The 23,110-nt window shown below is 43.0% G+C and overlaps 1 protein-coding gene across 2 annotated transcripts in view; it reads left to right on the top strand.

Annotated features, from left to right (window-relative positions):
• PLA2G4A (phospholipase A2 group IVA) overlaps positions 1 to 23,110 on the top strand; it is a 197,356-nt gene that overhangs the window by 113,607 nt on the left and 60,639 nt on the right. For both annotated transcript variants that reach the window (XM_081324965.1, XM_081324966.1), the window contains exons 11-12: positions 18,080 to 18,217; positions 19,084 to 19,176. In XM_081324965.1, coding sequence (XP_081181091.1) covers positions 18,080 to 18,217; positions 19,084 to 19,176 — 231 coding nt within the window. The remainder of the gene's footprint in view (positions 1 to 18,079; positions 18,218 to 19,083; positions 19,177 to 23,110) is intronic.

Here is a 23,110-nt window from a genome sequence, read left to right as displayed (position 1 = left end):
AAAGGGAGTACTAAAGAATGTTCAAACTATTGCACCATTGCACTCATTTCACATGCTAGTAAAGTTATGCTTAAAATCTTACAAGCTAGACTCCAGCAATATGTGGATCGAGAACTACCAGAAGTACAGGCAGGATTTCGAAGAGGCAAAGGAACTAAAGATCAAATTGCCAACATACGCTGTATCATGGAGAAAGCTAGGGAGTTCCAGAAAAACATCTACTTCTGCTTCATTGACTCTGCTAAAGCCTTTGATTGTGTGGATCACAACAAACTGTGGCAAGTTCTTAAAGAGATGGGAGTACCAGACCATCTTATTTGTCTCTTGAGAAACCTATATGTGAGTCAAGAAGCAACAGTGAGAACTGGACACGGAACCACTGATTGGTTCAAAATTGGGAAAGGAGTCTGGCAAGGCTGTGTACTGTCGCCCTGCCTATTTAACTTATATGCAGAGCACATCAAGAGAAAGGCAGGGCTAGATGAATCAAAAATTGGAATTAAGATTGCTGGGAGAAATATCAACAACCTAAGATATGCAGATGATACCACTCTAATGGCAGAAACTGAAGAACTAAAGAGCCTCTTGTTGCGAGTGAAGAAGGAGAGTGCAAAAGTTGGCTTGAAACTTAACATTAAGAAAACCAAGATCATGGCATCCGGCCCTCTCAATTCCTGGCAAATAGATGGGGAAGAAATGGAGGTAGTGACAGATTTTATTTTCCTGGGCTCCAAGATCACCACAGATGGGGACTGTACCCAAGAAATTAAAAGACACTTGCTCCTGGGGAGGAAAGCCATGGCAAATCTTGACACCACACTAAAAAGCAAAGACATCACCCTGTCAACAAAAGTGTGTATAGTCAAGGCTGTGGTCTTCCCAGTTGCAATGTATGGCAGTGAAATTTGGACCATAAGAAAGGCTGAGCACCAAAGAATTGAGTCCTTTGAACTATGGTGCTGGAGAAGACTCCTGCGAGACCCTTGGACTGCAAGGCGATCAAATCGGTCAGTCCTAGAGGAGATCAACCCTGACTGCTCTTTAGAAGGCCAGATCCTGAAGTTGAAACTCAAATACTTTGGCCACCTAATGAGAAGGAAAGACTTACTGGAGAAGAGCCTAATGCTGGGAAAGATTGAGGGCAACAGAAGAAGGGGACGACAAAGAATGAGGTGGCTGGATGGAGTCACTGAAGCAGTAGGCGTGAGCTTAAATGGACTCCAGAAGATGGTAGAGGACAGAAAGGCCTGGAGGAACGTTGTCCGTGGGGTCGCGATGGGTTGGACACAACTTCGCAGCTAACAACAACATACCAACAATGTATGTCTGACAAGATAATCAGAAACCATGGAAGCCTCAGATAACATGGCCTTATTTATATTTATTTATATTTATATATTTTTTAAACAGGTTTTATTGGTTTTTCAGTTAAAATCTACATATTTAGAAAGCATCATGATGACTGGGTAATCAGAGATCCAGTAACAGAGTTTTCAGTACATAATTCAGGTTACATTATCAAAACATCCTTCTCAATTTCTCTTAACATTTCATACAACCAGTTTAAACTAATAAATTTCTAGAAATAGCATGGTCAGTTGAAAAATTTGACAATTCAGTTTCATTGAAATATATCTACAGTATGTCCTGTTATTAAAGTTTACCTAATTTTAATTTTAATTATATTATTCAAATTAAGCCTTTAACATCCCAAATAATATTCACAACCCAAATTTCCCTTATTTTATTACAGCAAAAACTATAGCATGTAACATGTACACAGTGCGAGTAGCTATGTTCTACCTAATAAACATTGTCTGTTTCACATCCTAATACATCACATGTTACTGACAGGACCACAGCCTATGTTCAGCAATCTACAACTACACAACCAGATTCTGTTTTAAATTTTAGCTAATTCTTAATTCTTAAATAGAATAATCAAACGTCTTTTAACATGAAACGTGGGATCTATAAACCAAATTTCCATTATGTCAGTGCACAAATTATAATGTCTAAAATAAACTGATACTTCTCCATTTTGTAATAATTATAAATAGTCCTTGGTGGAGGCTATTTTTCAAACAAAAATCAGTAAGAGTCCACCTCCACAAGTCTAAGCCAAATTCATCTCCAGCTATTTCAGGTTTTTGTCTTAATGCTGAGGTCAGTCCAAAATGTAAGCAAGCTTGTTTGCCAATAGCATTCACTAGATATCCCCAGAGTACTTCAAATCCTTTTCAGACAGTATCTTTTTATTTATTTCTTTTTTGTCCCCTTTTTTAGACTAATAGGTAGAATAGTCCATTTCTGTAAATATTGGAACTTTGGGCCAAAAGTAGAAAGGCAGTAAGTCCAATAAATCAGTATAATTTAGAACAAGGCTTTTTCTTTTCTCTCTCAATGTAGACAAAGGCCACTCTTAAGGAGGCTGGGGAAAAAAATCCCTTCCCTCTCTCCTTGCAGGGGGGAAGCAAATTCAAGAAGCTTTTGGCAGAGAAAGTAGACAATTAGGAAAACAAGAAGGCAATTCTCATCCAGTTTTCAAGTGCTTTCAAGTGCTTTGTTGTGCTTTTGGCTTTGGCAGGAAATGGCTAAATGGGAGTGGCCGATCCTTTCTTCTTCGGTTCGGAGAGTAGCTCCAAGCCGACGGGAGGGCCACCGCCCTTCTACTGCTGACTGGAGAGACCTCTCCCCCGCTCATCGCCCCTCCAGGGCGACTTTCGAACCCTTTACAGGCCCCCCCAATGAAGAAATCCAGGAAGAATTGCAGTTGTTAAAATGAATGTTCTACCAAAGTTTCTCTTTTTGTTTCAAATGATACCTATATTGAAAAAGGATGCCAACCTTGATCAATGGCAGAAGGGTATTAACAAATTTATCTGGGCGGGGGAAAAACCAAGAGTTAAATTTAAGATTCTAAAAGATGCCAGGGAAAGAGGGGGACTCAAGGCGCCGAATTTGAAATTGTACTATGATGCGGTTGCCTTGACCTGGATTAGTGATTGGCTTTATTTAACTAACAAGAGAATACTTCATCTTGAGGGATGGGATTTGGTATATGGATGGCATGCATATTTGCTTTACGATAAGAAGGTGGACAGGGTTTTTAAATCCCATATTCTTAGAAGTGCTTTATTGCGTGTCTGGAAAAAGTATTATTATAAGTTAAATTATAAAATACCGATTTGGGGAATTCCTGGACACGCGATAGAGGGCGTATCTATGGGAGTGAGTATGGATATGGTTTCTTATAAGGAATTACTTAGATTGCAAGGGAATGATTGGCAACTTAAACCATTAGAGGAGTTAAGACAAGAAAACATAAGTTACTCTTGGTTTCAATATACCCAATTGAAAGCTAGGTGGAAGTCAGATCAAAAGGTTGGCATCACAATTATAGATCAAAATTTAGTAAAGCAAATTAGAGATTTAAATTGTGCACATATAAAGAGGATATATAATGCTTTAATTGAATTGGATTCGGAAACGGAACTGGTTAAAGACTGCATGATAAAGTGGGCACAAAATATCCAGGAACCAATTTTGTTGGACACCTGGGAGATAATTTGGGTCAGAAATGTTAAATTTACTCAGGCTCAAAATTTAAGAGAAAATTTTTATAAAATGTTTTATAGATGGCATCTGGATCCCAAGAAGTTGTCCAACATGTGTCCTAATTTACAGTCTAAATGTTGGTGGTGTGGTAGTTTAGAAGCTACCTATTTTCATATGTGGTGGACTTGTAGAAATATAAAAGCTTTCTGGATTAAAATTTGGTGGAACATTCAAAAGATTTTTAAGAGAAAGATAAAGTTTTCTCCGCAATTGTTTCTATTGGGTATTGTTGTAGATTGTGATGTTAAAGAAACTAACTTGATGTTGAACATGATAACAGCACCACGGTTACTGGTGGGACAATATTGGAAGAAGGATAGTTTGCCCACTATAGAAGAATGGGTGTTTAAAGTTTCGAATCTTGCAGAAATGTCTAAGATTTCTGTTTATTTGAAAGATCATTCACAGGAAAGATATATTTCAGTTTGGAGGAGATGGATAAATTATATTCAGAACAAATATGGCACTAAAAAGTTCCATTTAGCTTATGAGTAGATTTTAGTGGGATATTGTTATTGGCACGTTGTTTGTAGTTATATTAAAAGGGAGTTAAAGCACATTATGAATTTGGTTAATTGTATATTATGCATAATTTTTATTTAGAATATGATTATTGTAACTATAATCCTGTATTTAGCTCTGGGAAGTGGGGGGGGGGGGAAGTGGGCGGGTTTGGGGTGGGAGGGATTTGGGGATGTATTGTAAAATTTTGTTTTTGTAAAACTCTTTAATAAAAAAAAGAAATCCAGGTGACACAAGGAGTCTGGGAGCACCAAAAGTCCGGAACCGGAAACCCTATTTATATTTATATCTTGAATTGGTTCTAGAAACTCACTGGCTACTAGTGCAACCTGGGCAGGAATGGTAATCACACAAGCTTATGCTGATCACTTCCTGTGTGGTTTCCAGATGATTTTCAAGGTCACATAGGGCACATTGCATGATATGATGAGGATATGAGTAACCAAATGCAGGGCCTCTTAATGCAGGAATGGACACAACTGACACACAGGATGGAATGTTTGGTGGAATCACTGGCTAAACTAGAGGGGGGAATAAAAAGGTGTTCCAGCTTGGAGTCACTCCGTGGGAGGAAGCAGCAGAGGCCAGACTACTGAAGCCTTTATCTGCTGGTTCCCAAGAAAATACAAGTCTGGCAAGATTCTTGTAACTAGGTGATCAAGATGAACAATAAAGAGACTACTTTGACCTATTCACAAAGCTGGTCTAGTTTGTTGCACAGATGACTTCTACATCTGCCACCTTCTGTTGATCCAAGATGATTCCCAGGTTGCACCCCATTTTGAATAAGGAAGGGTAGCCTGTTCCATAACTAAAGATATATTTATATCTTTATAAATATATCCTTATTTATATCTTATATATTTATATCTTGAATTGGTTCTAGAAACTCACTGGCTACGAGGGACTTCCGGTGGTGATGCGACGCTGAAGACAGCCATCTCTGGGCTGTCCGCCCCGCAGCTTTGTTGAATCACTGAAAAACAGCGCCGATCAGCTGTTTTGGTGATTTGGAAGCCCCCTCCCCGGGAGAAGAGAAGGGGGTGAGGCCCCAGGTAGGGGTTGAGCTCTCCGGGGCCGCCTGAGCTTTACGTTTGGGCGGCTGAAGGATTGAGCCCCCCGAAGCCTGGGTTTGCTCCGGGCTGTGCAGCGTCTCTGCTCTGTGATTTTTGGAGCAGAGCCAAGTGTTAGCAACCACCCCTGCCAGAAGGAAAGACTCTTTAGTATCAAGACGCAGGCAGAGCGGTACAGGAGGTCAAGGTGAAGTGGACTTTTATCTTTACTCTCTAGCTCAACGGATTTTATGGATTAAAAGTGAAAGTGCGCAACAAGTGAAAGTGGGGGAAGATGGCGACGAAAGCCTCTAAAGTTCTTCGGAGTGCGGGGGCTTCCCCGGTGCAACAGACTTCGTTGCAAGCTTTGCTCCCTCCCACACCTGCTCCGGCACTGACTCTTAAAGATTTACAGGATGCCTTTGAAAAGAAAACACAATTAATGTCAGATATGATGGAAAAGCTGGAGGAGAAAATGGAAGAGAAGCTGGAAGAGAAGTTTAGAGCAATGAGGGCAGACATCTTGTCTACAATTGAAAATGTGGTTGTATGTGTGCAAAGCTTGGATGAAAAAGTGGAGGATCTTAGTCAAAAGAAATCTATATTAGAAGTAAAAGTATTAGAGAATGAAAATATAAGGGATAAAATGGATGGAGACTTGAGTCTCGTCCAGTACCATCAGATGGAGTTTGCTATCAGAATCAGGGGCTTAAAAGAGAATCCTAAAGAAGATTTAAAGCAGCTGGTCTCCGAGGCTTTGGAAGTGATACTGGGCCAATCAGCAGCTGAAATTGAGGGAAGTATAGATAAAATCTTTCGTGTGAACTCCTGGATTGCAAGGCAGAGGAAGTTACCTAGAGATGTGGTTGTTTACTTTACAAAGAGAGCAATTAGGGATGAAGTTATTCAAGTTGCTTATTGTTCTGAACCAGCCCTCTTCTAACAAACCCCTATTCAAAAGAAGAGACTGGAGAGCGTCCAAGGCTAAAAGGCTTCTGCCAAGATTTAATTACGCAGTTAACAAAAACACTAGAGCTTGTCTTCTCAAGCGGAAAAGTTGCTTTCAGCAACCAGCCCCTCCCCAAACACTCCTTTTATAGAGAGCTCAGGGCGTGGTCTCCCTGTGCCTCCTCCCGAGGAGTCTCACAGCCTTTCTTTGTTTGTTCCTGCTCGACTGCCTCCTGCGTCGGGCGTCCTTGAACAGGGCCAGCTGTGGGTCATCTTCCTCCGCACTCTCGGGCTCACGCAGCTGAGAAGAGGTCCCCGGCTGAGGACTCTGCAAAGCCTCCAAATCATCATCAGCCGGTTCGTTTCCCTCCTCCCCCACATCTGAGTCCTCCGATACATCGGAGCCGGCTGTCGGACCCACAGGCTGGCCCTGAGTCACAACACTATCCCGCACCGCAGGGCCCTTCCCCCGGGTCTGCCGATCCGGATGCGGTCGGGATGGGAACTGTTCGTGAAAAGCAGTCACCAACGCAGGGGCATGAACGGCGGTCGCGTCTTCCCATGTGAAGTCCTCCGGCCCGTACCCTTTCCACTCGATCAGGTACTGGAAGCGACCTTTCAGCCAGCGGGAATCCCTGATGCTGGCGACCTCGTACTCGGGGGTGCTGTCGCCATCACGAGGTCCTGATGGGGGAGGTTCCGCTTGGCGAAGTGGACAAGCCGGTTGTTCGGGGACCAACAAGGACCGATGGAAGACGGGGTGCACGCGCAGGGAACGTGGCAGAGTTAAACGATAGGCGACCGGGTTGATGACGGCCTCGACTGGGAACGGTCCAAGGTAACGGTGGTCCAGCTTCCTCGCCGGCCGAGTGGATGGTAGGTTCCTGGTGGACAGCCAGACCCGATCCCCCACCGATAATGGAGGCGTATCCCTTCTCGACCGATCGGCGAACCTCTTGTAGTCGGCCTTGGCCTTCTCCAGCTGCCGTCGCACCAACCGATGGATCGCCTGTAACTCCGCCATGAATTCGTTCGCTGCCGGCTCCGGTGAGTCCACGGGAGAAAGGGGGAAAAACCGGGGGTGATAACCCACGTTGGCCAAGAACGGTGTCATCTGCGTGGAGGTGTGCTGCGAGTTGTTAAAGGCAAACTCGGCTATGGCCAAATAGTCCACCCAATTGTCCTGCTGCAGGTTAACGTAGCAGCGCAGATACTGCTCTAAGATGCCGATGACCTTCTCGGTACCCCCGTCGGTCTGAGGATGATGCGCGGACGAGAGGCAAACCTTAATGTCCAACGCCCGCATCAACTCCTGCCAGAAGCGGGCTGTAAACTGGGCCCCCCTATCGGAGACGACTCTATCGGGAAGGCCGTGCAGCCGGAACACCTGTTGGATGAACATGCGACTAGTGGCGCGAGCTGACGGTAAGCCGCGACAGGGGATGAAGTGCGCCATCTTGGTCAACATGTCCACCACCACAAACACTGTCGTGAAGCCGGAGGATGGGGGTAGATCCGTCAGAAAGTCCATGGACACAGCCCCCCAGGGTCTCTTGGGCGTTGGCAAAGGTTGCAGTAAACCAGGCGGGGCCCCTGTCGTTGACTTGGCCTGCCTGCATGGGACGCAGGAGGTGACATAAGACTGGACATCGTGTCGGACTCGGGGCCACCAGAATGTACGGGAGACCAGGTTCAGAGTCTTGAACAGGCCAAAATGCCCCGCAGCCGGGTTATCATGACATTGGCTGAGGACGAGTCCCCTGAGTGGCCCTCCTGGAACATAGAGCCGGTCACGATAATACAGGAGTCCATCCGTGACCGACCAAGGCGAATCTGGCCCCACCTCTTCCTTCCGCTGAGCCACCCACGCCTCCTGCTGCTGCGCCTCCCGGATCCGAGCCCGTATATCCACCGGCTCCCGCACCGCAGCAAAAGACTCGACGGGGATCACTGTCCTGGGCGGAAGCTTGTCTTCCACTCGGGTGTACTCGGGCTTCCTGGACAGAGCATCCGCTCTCTGGTTGTGCCCGCTTGGTATGTACCGCACCCGGAAGTCAAACCTCGCAAAGAAGAGGGACCACCGGATCTGGCGTTGGTTCAAATTCCGAGCGGTCTGCAGGCTTTCCAGATTCTTGTGGTCCGTCCGGACCTCGATTTGATGCCGCGCCCCCTCCAGATGATGCCTCCAAGCCTCGAACGCCGCCTTGATGGCCAGCAGCTCCTTCTCCCAGATGGTATAGTTGCGCTCCGAGGGATTCAATTTCCGAGAGTGATACGCGCAAGGGAAAAGGGTACCGTTGGGCGTCGCTGCCTGGAGTAACACGGCCCCAATGGCAATGTCGGAGGCGTCCGCCTCCACGACAAACGGCCGTTGCGGGTCAGGATGCTTCAAGATGGGCTCCTTCATGAAGGCGTCCTTCAAAGCTTGGAACGCCTGTTGTTCGGGGGCGTTCCACTGGAACCGAGTCTTCTTCTGCAGGAGCCGGGTGAGGGGGGCTGTCAAGGCAGCAAAGCCAGGGATGAATGTCCGATAGTAGTTGGCAAATCCAAGAAGTCGCTGAACATCCTTCACGCGACGCGGGGGTTGCCAACTCTGCAACGACTCAACTTTACTCGGTTCCATGGCGATGCCCTCAGGAGAAATGCGGTGGCCCAAGAAATCAATGGTCACCTGGTAGAACTGGCACTTCTCCAACTTGGCAAACAGCCGATGTTTCCGGAGGCGCTGCAGGACCTGACGGAGATGCTGATGATGCGCTTCACGCGACGGGGAGTAAATCAGGATGTCGTCCAGGTAAATCACAACAAACTGGTCCAACAGATCCCGAAAGATGTCATTCATAAAATGCTGAAACACAGCGGGGGCGTTGGTCAGGCCAAACGGCATCACCGTGTACTCGAAATGTCCATAGCGAGTACCAAACGCCATCTTCCACTCATCACCCGGCCGAACCCTGACGAGGTTGTAAGCTCCACGCAGGTCCAGTTTCGTGAAGATCTTAGCCTCCCGGAGTCGGTCCAAGAGCTCGGGGATGAGGGGCAGCGGGTAGCGGTTACGCACCGTGATAGCGTTGAGTTTCCGGTAGTCACAGCAAAGCCGTAACTCGCCCGACTTCTTTTTGACGAAGAGCACGGGCGCAGACACTGGCGAGGACGAGGGCCGGATGAAACCACGAGCCAAGTTCTTTGTCAGGAAGTCCCGCAATGCAGCCAACTGGGGCTCCGACATGGAGTACAAACGCCCCACTGGGAGAGGCGCATCAGGGACTAGGTCAATGGAGCAGTCGTAGGGCCTGTGCGGGGGTAATTGGTCCGCCTCTGACTCGCTGAACACGTCAGCAAAGTCGGACAGTTCGGGAGGCAAGGAAACCCCTGGGGAACCCTCCACCTGGCCGGCACAGATATGGCGGGTGTGGTCCACGCACTGCAAACTTGGGAAGGTGACCAAGTTCTGAGACCAATAGATCTGTGGATCATGCGCCCGGAGCCACGCCAGTCCCAAGACCACGGGGAAGTGCAGTTCCGAAGTGACGTAGAACTGAATGGCCTCCACATGGGTACTGATGGCCATACACACGGGTTGTGTGGCGGCCGTAATAGGCCCGGACAGGAGCACTCGACCATCGATGGTCTCCACAAGCATGGGCGGATCCACTGGACACTGGGGAACAGCCCATTTGGCCACAAAGGCCGAATCCATAAAGTTAGTGGTAGCCCCAGAGTCAATTAAGGCATGGACCGGAATCCCCTCTGGCTTGCCAGGAAGGATCAGACGTGCCTCCAAAATCAAATGCCGTGAAGGTTCACAGGCACCGTCGGAACGGCATCGCTCGGCGTGGTCGTTGTGGGTCGCCCGATCTTTCACACCGTCTAGATCGGGCTCGGGCCGTTTCCCGACAGCAAAGCAGGGGACTTTCTCGGGGCCGGCTTGGTCACTGATGCCCGCTGACGCTTCTTTGGACAAGAAGCAGCCAAATGTCCAGGGTCCCCACAGTAAAAACACAACCCCTCCGATCGTCGTCTGTCCATTTCCGTCACCGATAGACGGGACCTGGCGGCACCCAGCTCCATTGGCTCCTCCCTCTGGACTGGGGGCTCACGCACAACAGGGGCGGCAGGGGTCTGTGGGGTGGCACGGCGACTCTTTCGCTGCTGCAGCCGGGCATCGATCCGCAGACAAAGATGGATCAGCCCATTCAGATCTGAGGGAATGTCCACGCGGGCCAGCTCATCCAACATCTCCTCCGACAAGCCATCCTGGAAGGCATCCACGAGCGCAGCCTCATTCCAGGCGGAATCCTGGCTAAGCAGCCGGAAATCGCTGATGTAGGCCTGTAGGGGGCGCTGACCCTGCCTCAAAGCTTTCAGGCGTCGGGTGGCAGTCTGCGCCTTAATTGGGTCCTCATGCATGAGGCGCATATGGTCACAAAACCCCCCAAAGTTATCCAACAAAGGGCTAGGCTGTGCCAACAGAGGCGTGCCCCAACGAGCTGCATCTCCCGACAGAAGGCTCAACACGAATCCCACCTTATCTCGGTCAGTGGGGAAATCAGCCGCCCTCACGCTGATAAAAAGCTGGCATTGTCCCAGGAAGGCAGGAAACAGTTCTGGATTACCAGCAAATTTATCCGGCATAGCTATCTGACATTTCCTCCTGGGTGGGGGGGCAGCATGTACCTGAGCCTGCAGTTGTGCCACCTGAGTGGCCAGCAAGGTGAGTTGCTGGTTGAGCTGGGCATTCTCGGCAAGAAGCTGCTCCATTGTAGTAATAAGGGGTGGGTGGCTGAAAGCAAACTGTTCTGAACCAGCCCTCTTCTAACAAACCCCTATTCAAAAGAAGAGACTGGAGAGCGTCCAAGGCTAAAAGGCTTCTGCCAAGATTTAATTACGCAGTTAACAAAAACACTAGAGCTTGTCTTCTCAAGCGGAAAAGTTGCTTTCAGCAACCAGCCCCTCCCCAAACACTCCTTTTATAGAGAGCTCAGGGCGTGGTCTCCCTGTGCCTCCTCCCGAGGAGTCTCACAGCCTTTCTTTGTTTGTTCCTGCTCGACTGCCTCCTGCGTCGGGCGTCCTTGAACAGGGCCAGCTGTGGGTCATCTTCCTCCGCACTCTCGGGCTCACGCAGCTGAGAAGAGGTCCCCGGCTGAGGACTCTGCAAAGCCTCCAAATCATCATCAGCCGGTTCGTTTCCCTCCTCCCCCACATCTGAGTCCTCCGATACATCGGAGCCGGCTGTCGGACCCACAGGCTGGCCCTGAGTCACAACACTTATGATACTAAGTTTGTGGTTGCTGAGCAAGAAGTTTTGGTTTTAAAAGAGATTCCTCCAAAGATTTTAAGGAGAAGGAAAGATTTTGCCTTCCTAGCACAGGAACTTAAGAAATGTGACATCAAGTTTAGATGGGAGATTCCAGTGGGCATGGTGGTGATGCATGAAGGTAAAAGATACCGTCTGGTTACCGTGACTCAGGCACGTGATTTTCACAGTAAAGTTTTAAAAGCAACCCCTCTATCACTTCTGGCAGCTGTAAAGGGATATGGCGAGGGAAAGCCTCAAGATGCTGATGGAACACAGACAGAGGAGAATGGTGTTGGAGGGGATCAAATTACAGTTTCATCGGCAGCTGCTGAAGAGCAGAGGATGACGCGTGCCGCTTTAAGACGAGTGAGACAAGAGCAAGAACAAGATCAGCAGAAAATTATGGAACCTCCAAAGCGTACTTACAGTGAAGCTGTGGGAGGGGCGCGGCCTAAGGAAGTTACAGGGGTCCTGGCAGACGTGCTCCAGAAGCTTCGGGATGCCAAGAATGGTGACTAAGTTTCTAACCTGGAATGTTAATGGATTAAATTCACCACAGAAGAGAAATAAAGTTTTTCAATATTTAAAACAATTTAAGACTGACGTTATTTGCTTGCAAGAAACGCATATTAGGGTTATGGACCAAAAGTACTTGTTGAATTCAAGGTTGGGTACGCAATTTATTGCTTCTGCAATGAATAAGAAAAATGGAGTGGTTATTTATGTTAAGAATACTCTGACAGCGGAACTAATTGAAGTAGATAAGCAAGGAAGATATGTTATGATAGATTTGCTGTTAGAAGGCAAAAAAACGCTTTTAGTTGGACTGTATGCTCCAAATCAACAACAAGCTGACTTTTATAGTTCACTACATACAAAGATTACCCAGTTGGATTATAAATCTTTTATTTTTATGGGAGATTGGAATGGTGTCTTGAATGTACAGCTGGACAAATCGGGGTTTTTTAAACATGCCCCGAGTCATGCTAGACTGCCTAAATCTTTTTTTGAAATGAAGGATGATCTGGAATTACGAGACATTTGGCGTGAAACGCATTTACATGAAAAGGATTATACTTTTTTTTCTGATAGACACCAATCTTTTTCTAGGATTGATTTTATATTACTGACTAATGATTTTTTTTTCTAGGATTAAGAAAATAAAGATCTGTGCAAGAACTATATCTGACCATAGTCCAGTCTGGTTAGAGATCAATAAGGACAATAGAGATAGGCGCTCCTGGCGCGTAAATGAGAATTTGTTTAGAAATCAGAGAAATGTGGAAGAATGTAAAAAGCAGATGAAAGACTTTTTTGAAATTAATATGAACAAGGATACTTCTATGGACATGGTTTGGGATGCTAGCAAAGCTTATATGAGAGGGGTGTTAATATATATGAATAATAAATACAGACGTAATATGGAAATTAGGAGGAAAGAACTGGAGAATGAAATTAGGGAAAAAGAAAAGGCCCTAATTTTGAATCCATCGGCTGTGAAGATTAAAGAGGTTATTAACTTGTTAAGAGGGCAATTTGATAAGTTGATGGCTGATCAGGTGGCAACTAACTTACGGTTTGCTAGGCATAACACTTTTTGCAATGCCAATAAACCAGGTAGGTGGCTAGCCTACAGGTTAAGGAAAAAACAAACGGCCTCTAATATAGATAAAATTGAATACAAAGGAAAGGTTGTGTTTCAACAGGATCTTATCAAGGAAGCCTTTGTGGATTTTTATTCTAAACTATATGTTAAGGAGAAGATTAATGAAACAGATATTGATGTATATTTGAAGAATGCTAGCATCCCGGTTCTTACACAGGAACAAAAGGAGGAGATTAATCAATTGATAACAGAAGAAGAAATTTTTATAGCAATTAAGGAATTGAAGTTGGATAAAGCGCCAGGTACGGATGGTCTGACAGCGGTCTACTACAAACATCTACAATTGGAGCTGATAAAGCCATTAAGGGAATTGTTTCAGACAATTCAGAAGGGGGGAAAGGTGCCTCCGTCTTGGAGAACTGCTTTTATTTCTTTGATTCCGAAGGAAGATCAAGATGCTACTCAAGTAAAAAACTACAGACCAATATCACTTTTAAATACAGACTACAAGATATTTGCTAAGGTATTAGCTAATAGATTGATGAGGGTTTTGCAACAGATGATTCATGAGGATCAAACCGGGTTTATTAGTGGTAGACAAATGAAAAATAATGTGAGGCATATAGTTGATGTGGTGGAGTTTTTGGAAAGGAACAACCAGATCCCTGCGGCGCTAATTTTCTTAGATGCTGAGAAAGCTTTTGATCAATTGAATTGGCAATTTTTGATGAAAGTTTTAGATAAAATGAATTTTGGGGATAAATTTTTACAACCAATTAGGGCATTATATCAAAAACAAACTGCCCGAATAATAGTTAACAATAGTCTGACTGAAGTATGCAATATTGAGAAGGGCACAAGACAAGGGTGTCCGTTATCACCTTTATTATTTGTTTTAACATTGGAGATATTATTGATAAAAATACGGAATTCAGAAAAAATTAAGGGTATTCAAATTAGAGATCAGGATTATAGATTGAGGGCGTTTGCAGACGATCTGGTTGTTACGGTGACTCAGCCAGAAAGCTCTGTTGTGGACCTAATGGAGATAATAATGCAATATGGGAAGGTTTCTGGATTTAAGGTTAATGTACAAAAAACAAAAATTTTGGCCAAAAATATGACAATACCGCAAAGGGCCCTTTTAGAAGGATTAACTGGATTTGAGATTGTTAAAAGGGTTAAATATTTGGGGGTGTATCTGTCACCCTCAAATGCAAAGTTATATAAAAATAATTATGAAAAGTTATGGGGAAAAATTCAAAAAGAATTGGAGAGTTGGGAAAAATTGCAATTGTCTTTACTGGGAAGAATTGCAGCAGTGAAAATGAATGTCCTGCCTAAATTTTTATTTTTATTCCAAATGATACCGATTCTTAAAAAAGATTCTAATTTGGAAGAATGGCAACGGGGTATCAATAAATTTGTGTGGGCAGGGAAAAGGCCACGAATTAAACTTAAGATTATGCAGGATACTCGTGAAAGAGGTGGTCTTAAAATGCCTAATCTTAAATTATATTATGAAGCTGCTGCGTTGTCAGGAATAAGTGATTGGATTAATTTGACACAAGGGAGATTATTAAATCTTGAGGGCCACGACTTGTTATTTGGCTGGCATGCATATTTGTTGTATGATAAGAAGGTAGATAATGTGTTTAAAGCGCATATTTTAAGACAAGCATTGTTGAGAGTTTGGAAGAAGTACAGACATAAGTTAGGTTGTAAGATACCATTGTGGGTAATCCCAAAACACGCAATAGAAAATATAAATGTTGGTTTCAAACATGATGTGACTACGTATAAGGAGATTTTAAGTTTGGAAAGAAATGTCTGGTGTCTGAAACCGTACAGTCTCTTGCGAGATGAGAAGATTGTTCAAACTTGGTTCCAATATATTCAGCTACAGGCCAGGTGGAAAGAAGATCAGAAAACTGGTTTTACAATGACTGATGAAAATCTGATAAAGCAAATTAGAAATCAGGGTCCAGCACATATTAAACGGATTTATCTCGCATTGATAGATATTGACTCAGAAACAGAACTTGTTAAAGACTGTATGATAAAATGGGCCCAGAATATCCAAGAAGTTATTACAATGGATATTTGGGAAAAGATCTGGGTGAGGAACGTAAAATTCACGCAAGCCCAAAATCTAAGAGAGAACTTTTATAAAATGTTTTATAGATGGCATTTAGATCCTAAAAAGCTTGCAATTATGTATCCGAATTATCAACCTAAATGTTGGAGATGTGGTGGTGAAGATGCAACGTATTTTCATATATGGTGGACCTGCAAAAAGGTTAAGGCTTTTTGGATAAAAATTTGGTGGAATATGCAGAAGATCTTTAAGCAAAGGATAAAGTTTTGTCCGCAATTGTTTTTGCTGGGCATAATTACAGACGCTACTGTTGTGGACATTAAGTTGATGTTGAATTTAATTACAGCAGCAAGACTATTAATAGGTCAATATTGGAAAAAGGAGGAACTGCCGACTATAGAAGAATGGACACTAAAGGTTTCTGACCTGGCGGAAATGGCAAAGATTTCGGCTTACTTGAAAGATCATTCGCAAGAACGTTATATTATGGAGTGGAAAAAGTGGATTGATTATATTCAGAACAAATATGGGACTAAAAAGTTTCATTTAGCATTTGAATAAGTTTCCTTTTCTTTTTTCTTTTTTTTCTTTTTATATGTAACATTAGTATTGCTTGTAGCCATTTTATATGAGCTAGAGGGCGATAGAATTAATAGTTTATTGTTGTTAGCATATGGATGTTTACGATTGTTCTTTGTTTTTATACCTTGTACTTAGCTCTGGGAAGTCGGGGAGGGGGAATGGGGGGAGGGATAGGGAGGGTTACGTAGGGGTGGGGGGAGGGGGGATTGTTAAAGATAAAATGTACTGTAAAACTTTTCAATAAAAAAAAAAAACTCACTGGCTACTAGTGCAACTTGGGCAGGAATGGTAATCACACAAGCTTATGCTGATCACTTCCTGTGTGGTTTCCAGATGATTTTCAAGGTCACATAGGGCACATTGCATGATATGATGAGGATATGAGTAACCAAATGCAGGGCCTCTTAATGCAGGAATGGACACAACTGACACACAGGATGGAATGTTTGGTGGAATCACTGGCTAAACTAGAGGGGGGAATAAAAAGGTGTTCCAGCTTGGAGTCACTCCGTGGGAGGAAGCAGCAGAGGCCAGACTACTGAAGCCTTTATCTGCTGGTTCCCAAGAAAATACAAGTCTGGCAAGATTCTTGTAACTAGGTGATCAAGATGAACAATAAAGAGACTACTTTGACCTATTCACAAAGCTGGTCTAGTTTGTTGCACAGATGACTTCTACATCTGCCACCTTCTGTTGATCCAAGATGATTCCCAGGTTGCACCCCATTTTGAATAAGGAAGGGTAGCCTGTTCCATAACTAAAGATAAATGGTCCTCAGATATACAGCCCCTCAAAATCCACTTAGTCTGTTTCTGCTTATCCAAACCTGGACAGCCTCCAAGGACCATGACAGGACATCGACACTGGCAAAGAGTCAAATTGTATATAACTGGGAATCATCAGTACATTGATGATCTTACGTGGTAGCTTCATAGAAAGGAAGGTAAAGAAATTTGAATCACAAAACATAGGAAAATAAAAGAAACACCATAAAGCTTGATTTTTAGTGTCTCCACCCCAAAAAGAAGAAATTAAAATGACAAAGAACTAGAATTAAAAGACAGATGGAGAAAAAGACTTTGAGACAAAAAGTGATGTTTTTGGTCTGGACTGATTGAAAGAACTGGTGCTTTTTTGATGGCTGTATCAGTATACTGCTATTTTTAGTCTGTCTCAGACACATAAAAGTCACACAGTGAGACTTCTTTAGGTAATAATTATGAATCAGGTATGTTCTCTGTGTTTTACTCAGCTGCTTTTTAATGATGTAAATAAACTAGCGTAAACTTGCACTTGATGCTAAAAAACAACGTTCTGCTTCCTTTGTGCGTGTGCTGCATATAGGTAAGTAAGTAGGTTTAGGGAGCCGTGGTGGTGCTGTGGTTAAAACATAGTATTGCAGGCTAATTCTGGTGACTGCTAGTAGTTCGATTTTTACTGGCTGAAGGTTGACTCAGCCTTCCATCCTCCCAAGGTTGGTAAAATGATGACCCAGATTGTTGGGGGCAATATGCTGACTCTGTAAACTGCTTAGAGAGGGCTCCAAAGCATTATGAAGCGGTATATAAGTCTAAGTGCTATAGTTCAAACAAAACAATCCATGCTACATGTAGACTATATGAAATAGAATGACTGATAGGTTTCTTTCAGAGAAAATTCATGTAAATTCCAGGAGTTGGAGGTGAGTGGGAATGATGATTTTTATTAATACAATAATATTGTATTACATTTCTGTTAATAAAGTCACTGAACTGGTAGAATTGCTTGATATTTGTTGTCTACTGTGTATTAGGGAGCTTAGTATGAATTTCAACTTTGTGATGCTGCAATTGATCAGTGGGACTTAGTTCACTGGGGGTTGGTTCCCAGCTCTATTTTTATTTTTTTCATCATGGACCAATTTATTTATGGTATAGATCAAAGTTCTGTATACAGTAAAACAAAACACATAACCGAAACCGCAATGTTAAATTAGTAAAAAAGATAACTAATATCTCTCCACACCAAAACAGGCAAATCCATATACTACCCAAACTCTCGTGTCAGTTTGACACTTTATAATCTTCAGTTGTGCAAAATGCTGCATCATAGAGCAAAAGTTGTCAGCTGGAACCAAGATCTTTCTTGACCCAAACTATTGCAATAAATAAATCACATGGTATATTCATGTAATCACAACAGATGAGTTCACCTTGAGGGAAATTTGACTATATTAGTTTACATGTTCATATATGTATATTGGGAGGAGAAAGATGTGAGAAAAATCAGAAGTCTGAACCAGTGGCAAACTTCTGTTTCTAAGCACTGCCTTTGTAGTAGTGTCTGTTCTAACCATTGTTTACTGCTGCTTTTAGATTGGGTGGAGTTCAGTCCCTATGAGATTGGAATGGCTAAATATGGGACCTTTATGACTCCCAATCTGTTTGGCAGCAAGTTTTTTATGGGCACAGTAGTGAAAAACTACAAAGAGAACCCTCTGCATTTCTTAATGGGTAAGTACTAGATTAAATAATCTCAGAAAGTAAATAATGTCCAAACATTATTCTTTTTTTTAAAATAGTAGCTTTGTTTTCTGAAAAACCAAGAACAAAGTGATAAAAACTTTCTAGCAAATATAGTGTAATGGCAATAATAATGTACACCTTTTATTTATTTTGTATGGTGGTTCCTTAAATTATATATAATTCTTTTAACAAATTCTACTGGACAGATTCAGTTGGATAAGCCCAGGTTTTCACCACATTGTTGAAAGTGCCTTAAAGGCTTAGAAACAAAGCTTGTCAATAAGAACCAAGCTAAGCTTCCAGTTGCTTTTTTTACTGTGTGGTATTACAGAATTTTAGAAGATTCAAACATGTCAGAATTATAGCAAAAATAATCATCTATATCACTCCTAGGAATGTTTGGTATGGGCAAAAAAAAGATCTGATTGACTTTTTTCTTCATATAGTAGAACATATAATACCATCACTGTATCAGATCTAGAAAATATATATTTCTCTGCTACCATCTAATGTTATAGACCTTTACAGCCCAAATATGGTAGCTTAACACAGAGTTAAAGTATGTGTGAATTGTTCTTGACTTTTCTAGTCCTATGAGTGAATCTTACAGTTTAACTGTAACTGGTTTTACAGTCAGATGGACAGAAAGTTTCTATCCAGTGTAAGGCTTCATAGTTTGTGTTCCGTTCCTCTTCACTCTGTTCTTGAGATTCCTTTTACAGTAGTGTAATAATAGTTATTTTTAAGAAATACTATAAGTTTGTATTTTAATATCTGACATTGAAAATTAATAAAGATATTAAAAGGATAAAATATCAGTCACCAATATACATAAAATATTTTACTTGTTTCAGGTATATGGGGAAGTGCATTTGCTATACTGATCAACAGAGTGCTTGGGGTTTCTAATAGCCACAATAAAGGACCCACAATGGAAGAAGAACTAGGTATTGTAATAAAAGTTGGATCATGTGTCTATGTTGATATTTCTGTTTAAAATAATTAAATAATAAATAATTAAAATTTAATTTAAATAATTAAATTAAAGTTGGCATGCTGAAAAGCAAAGCCCTAGCGTCCAAGATCATCTATTTCCCAGGTCACCTTTTAGTTCCAAAGTAAGCAATAATCTACAGTGTAAGTGCTTTGTTTGGAAATGTCCTACCTGAAGACTAAAAAAGAGAAAAGTAAGTAGCTGGTATGGAATACCAGTACTGCACCTTGACCTCCAGGGTTGGAATCTAGAGGTGATGGAGATGGTTACATGTTAAAGAAGTAATTTGTAACTGTCCATCTCTCCCATGACAGTCAGATTGTCAATGCTAAGTTTTGCAGCTAGGTAGAAACAATATTCACTTTTCAGTTAGAAAGGCTTGGGATTCCTGTGCCAGTTTTAAAAGTAGTTTAGACAAATTCATGGACTTTAGTAATTATGGCTATTATAGCAGTGGCTCAGTGGGTTAGGATGCTGAGCTTGTCGATCAGAAGATCGGCAGTTTGGCGGGTCGAATCCTGAGTGCCGCATAGCAGAGTGAGCGCCTGTTACTCGTCCCAGCTTCTGCCAACCTAGCAGTTTGAAAGCACGTAAAAATGTAAGTAGAAAAATAGGGACCACTACAGTGGGAAGGTAACAGCCTTCCGTGCGCCTTTGGCGTCTAGTCATGCTGGCCACATGACCACAGAGTCGTCCTCGGAGAAACGCTGGCTCTTCAGCTTTGAAACAGAGATGAGCACCAGCCCCTAGAGTTGGAAATGACTAGCACGCATGTGCGGGGGAACCTTTACCTTTACCTTTTTATAGCTATAAGCAGCTTGGATGCCCATGTTTCTTCCAATAGTATGGAATATCATTAGATTTAGATTTAGATTTTATTAGATTTATATACCGCCCTTTTCCCGTAGGATTCAGGGCAGTTTACAAGGTGTTTAAAACATCAATACAAAAATTAAAAAACAATTAAAAATGATTAAATTCAGTCCCTGAAGTAGAAATATAAAAACCCCAATTAAAACTCTCAGCCTGGGCCGGAAAGCTCAAAGAGCCAGGTCTTCAGGTCCCGGTGAAATGAGCGAAGGTCGGGGGCAGTCCTAAGCTCCATGGGCAGCTGGTTCCAAAGGGCAGGCGCACCCACAGAGAAGGCCCTCCCCCTGGGTGTTATCTGCCGGCAGTCTTTTACCGGCGGCACCCTAAGAAGGCCCTCCCTGTGGGAGCGCACAGGACGAAGGGAACTTGATGCCAGCAGCAGGTGTTCCCTCAAATATCCTGGACCCAAGCCATTAAGGGCTTTATAGGTCATCACCAGCACCTTGAATCTAACCCGGAGGGCAACCGGAAGCCAATGCAGCTCGCGGAGTAGAGGTGTTACATGGGAGTATCGGGAAACCCCCATCATAACTCGCGCAGCTGCATTCTGCACCACCTGAAGCCTCCGAGTGGTCCTCAAGGGCAGCCCCATGTAGAGAGCATTGCAGTAGTCTAACCGGGAGGTCACCAGTGCATGAGTGACTGCGTAGGGCATCTTGGTCCAGGTAGGGTCGCAACTGATGCACCAGGCGAACCTGGGCAAAAGCCCCTCTGGTCACGGCTCCTATGTGGTCTTCAAAACTGAGCCGTGAATCCAGCAGGACGCCCAAGTTGCGAGCCCTATCAACAGGGGGTAACACCCCACCCCACCCCCATCGTTAACGATGGAATAGATTGGAAAGAATGTTGCTTTTATGTCTTGTGTTGGAGTTTGTCTGAGGCACCTGGCTATATATTTAGTAAGAACGATGCTTGTTTAGTGGAACTCTTAATATCCTGAATTTTATTGTCCTGTTTATTCATGTCTATCCATTCTGTTAGGGATAAAAACTTCATGTCGCTTATTTCCCCCTGCGGCTAATTTTAGGGACTGTTATTTGTCTCCCTCATGAACTAAAGAACAAGTGAAGAATAATCAAACAGAAAGATAAAATTGCTCAACAAGATGTTCTTTTTACAAATGACTAGATCCAGAAGTTTAGCCACGTCTCAAGCTTGTTCCAGTCAAAGTATGAGCAATCTTGGGGGGGGGATTGTAACCACTCCTGTAATTCACGTGTGACTCCTTCTGAAGTCCACATGGTCACATATTTTGGAACCCCAGTAATTTATGTTGTTTTATAATTATTACCTAAATAAAATCAGGGCATAATGGAAGCATTCTCCTTAAAAATTATGGAACATAATTTATTATACTGCACCAGTATAGATTGGTAGATGTTTTTTCAACTTCCTAATCTAGGGCTGAGAGAAAATAACTTACCCAAAGTCACCTAGTTTGTTTCAATTCCTGATGAAGAATTAGAATTAGAACATGGGTTTCACCATTCCTGGTTCACCCACCACTCTGGCTGTCTGCATGACATGATGTGACTTTATATAAAAATTGACATATAATTTTAAATGGAAGAATTGCTACAATGGACAAGACCAAGGCATCAAAGATAATACATTTTTTGTTTAAAAAACTAAACACTAAATCTATATTAAGGAAAGATGTAAAAGGTAAAGGTTCCCCCGCACATGCGTGCTAGTCGTTTCCGACTCTAGGGGCTGGTGCTCATCTCTGTTTCAAAGCCGAAGAGCCAGCGCTTGTCCGAGGACGTCTCTGTGGTCATGTGGCTGGCATGACTAGACGCCAAAGGCGCACGGAACGCTGTTACCTTCCCACCATAGTGGTCCCTATTTTTCTACTTGCATTTTTACGTGCTTTCGAACTGCTAGGTTGGAAAGATGTAGAATATTATGAAAGGTTTTATTTCACTCCAAATAGACCACAAAGATTGCAGGAGATGAGCTGTCTCTGAAAATTTCTTCATTGTAGTAGTCATCCATGTCACTCCTTTATCATAGTTTTCAGCCCTTTGTTTAGTCTGAAGTCCATCATTTTCTTCTCCTTTCCCCCAGGCAGTTGTCAGGCTTTTAAAAGAATGTGGGTGAGAAAAATGTATCTATGTACATTTTTGGCTAATATACAGTTCTACATATCCTATAGGAAATTTCCATCTCTCCTTAGAAGATTAGTAAATAAAATTGGGAGCATCTAAAATAAATGGCTGGTTGGTAGGAACTGCTTGCTTATACTTTAAAATGAGTGAATTTGTACTTCAATCAGAGAACCATTTGAAATATGCATTATATTCCTGGCTTCTGTAGTGGAGAAATATATAGTTTTTCAAAGGAATTGAGACTTGCTCTCAAATGGATAAAACATTGTTCCAAAAACTAAAAGCATGCTTAATCGTATTGAATTCATTGATATGTTTAACTCTTGTATTATTTTAAAACTAAATCTGTTTCTCTGTTTCCTTTTTAAGTTCAGGGATAAGTGGGGTGGGTGGCTTGGTTGGTTGTGATGTGCTCATTCTGTCATGACTCTTTGAATGCCTGATATTTTGTTGTTACAGTACTGTTAGTAAGAAATTCCTTAAATCAGAGTGAATCTTATTGCAGAGTTGAAAAGGAAAACATGTTCATTGGCAGCCAGAAAACCCTGATACTGATCTTCACAGACATGCACTCAAATGGCCATTGTGTGAGAGAATGGCTTTTGTAAAAATCACACGGTCAACTATACTTTTAAGGAAATGATTTATTTGCTTTCCAAAATTCAAACCACTCCCAACTGAACATTTATGTGAGAAATCATCATCATCATAATCATCATCATCATCGATTTTCAATAATAATGCCCCCAGTGAGGCACTACCTTGACGTGGTTGTGGGGCTTTTGTACTCTGAGGAAGATGAGAGCTATGCCAGAGGTTCAACCATACTTGACAGGTCTCATCAGAGGAGTCAGACAAAGAGTGTCTCTCCCATAAAAAATATGATGAGACGTAAATTTCAGAATGCCA

Source organism: Vipera berus, assembly GCF_964194415.1.
Source record: "Vipera berus genome assembly, chromosome: 3".
NCBI lineage: Eukaryota > Metazoa > Chordata > Lepidosauria > Squamata > Viperidae > Vipera > Vipera berus.
This window is presented reverse-complemented; position numbering and strand designations above follow the sequence as displayed.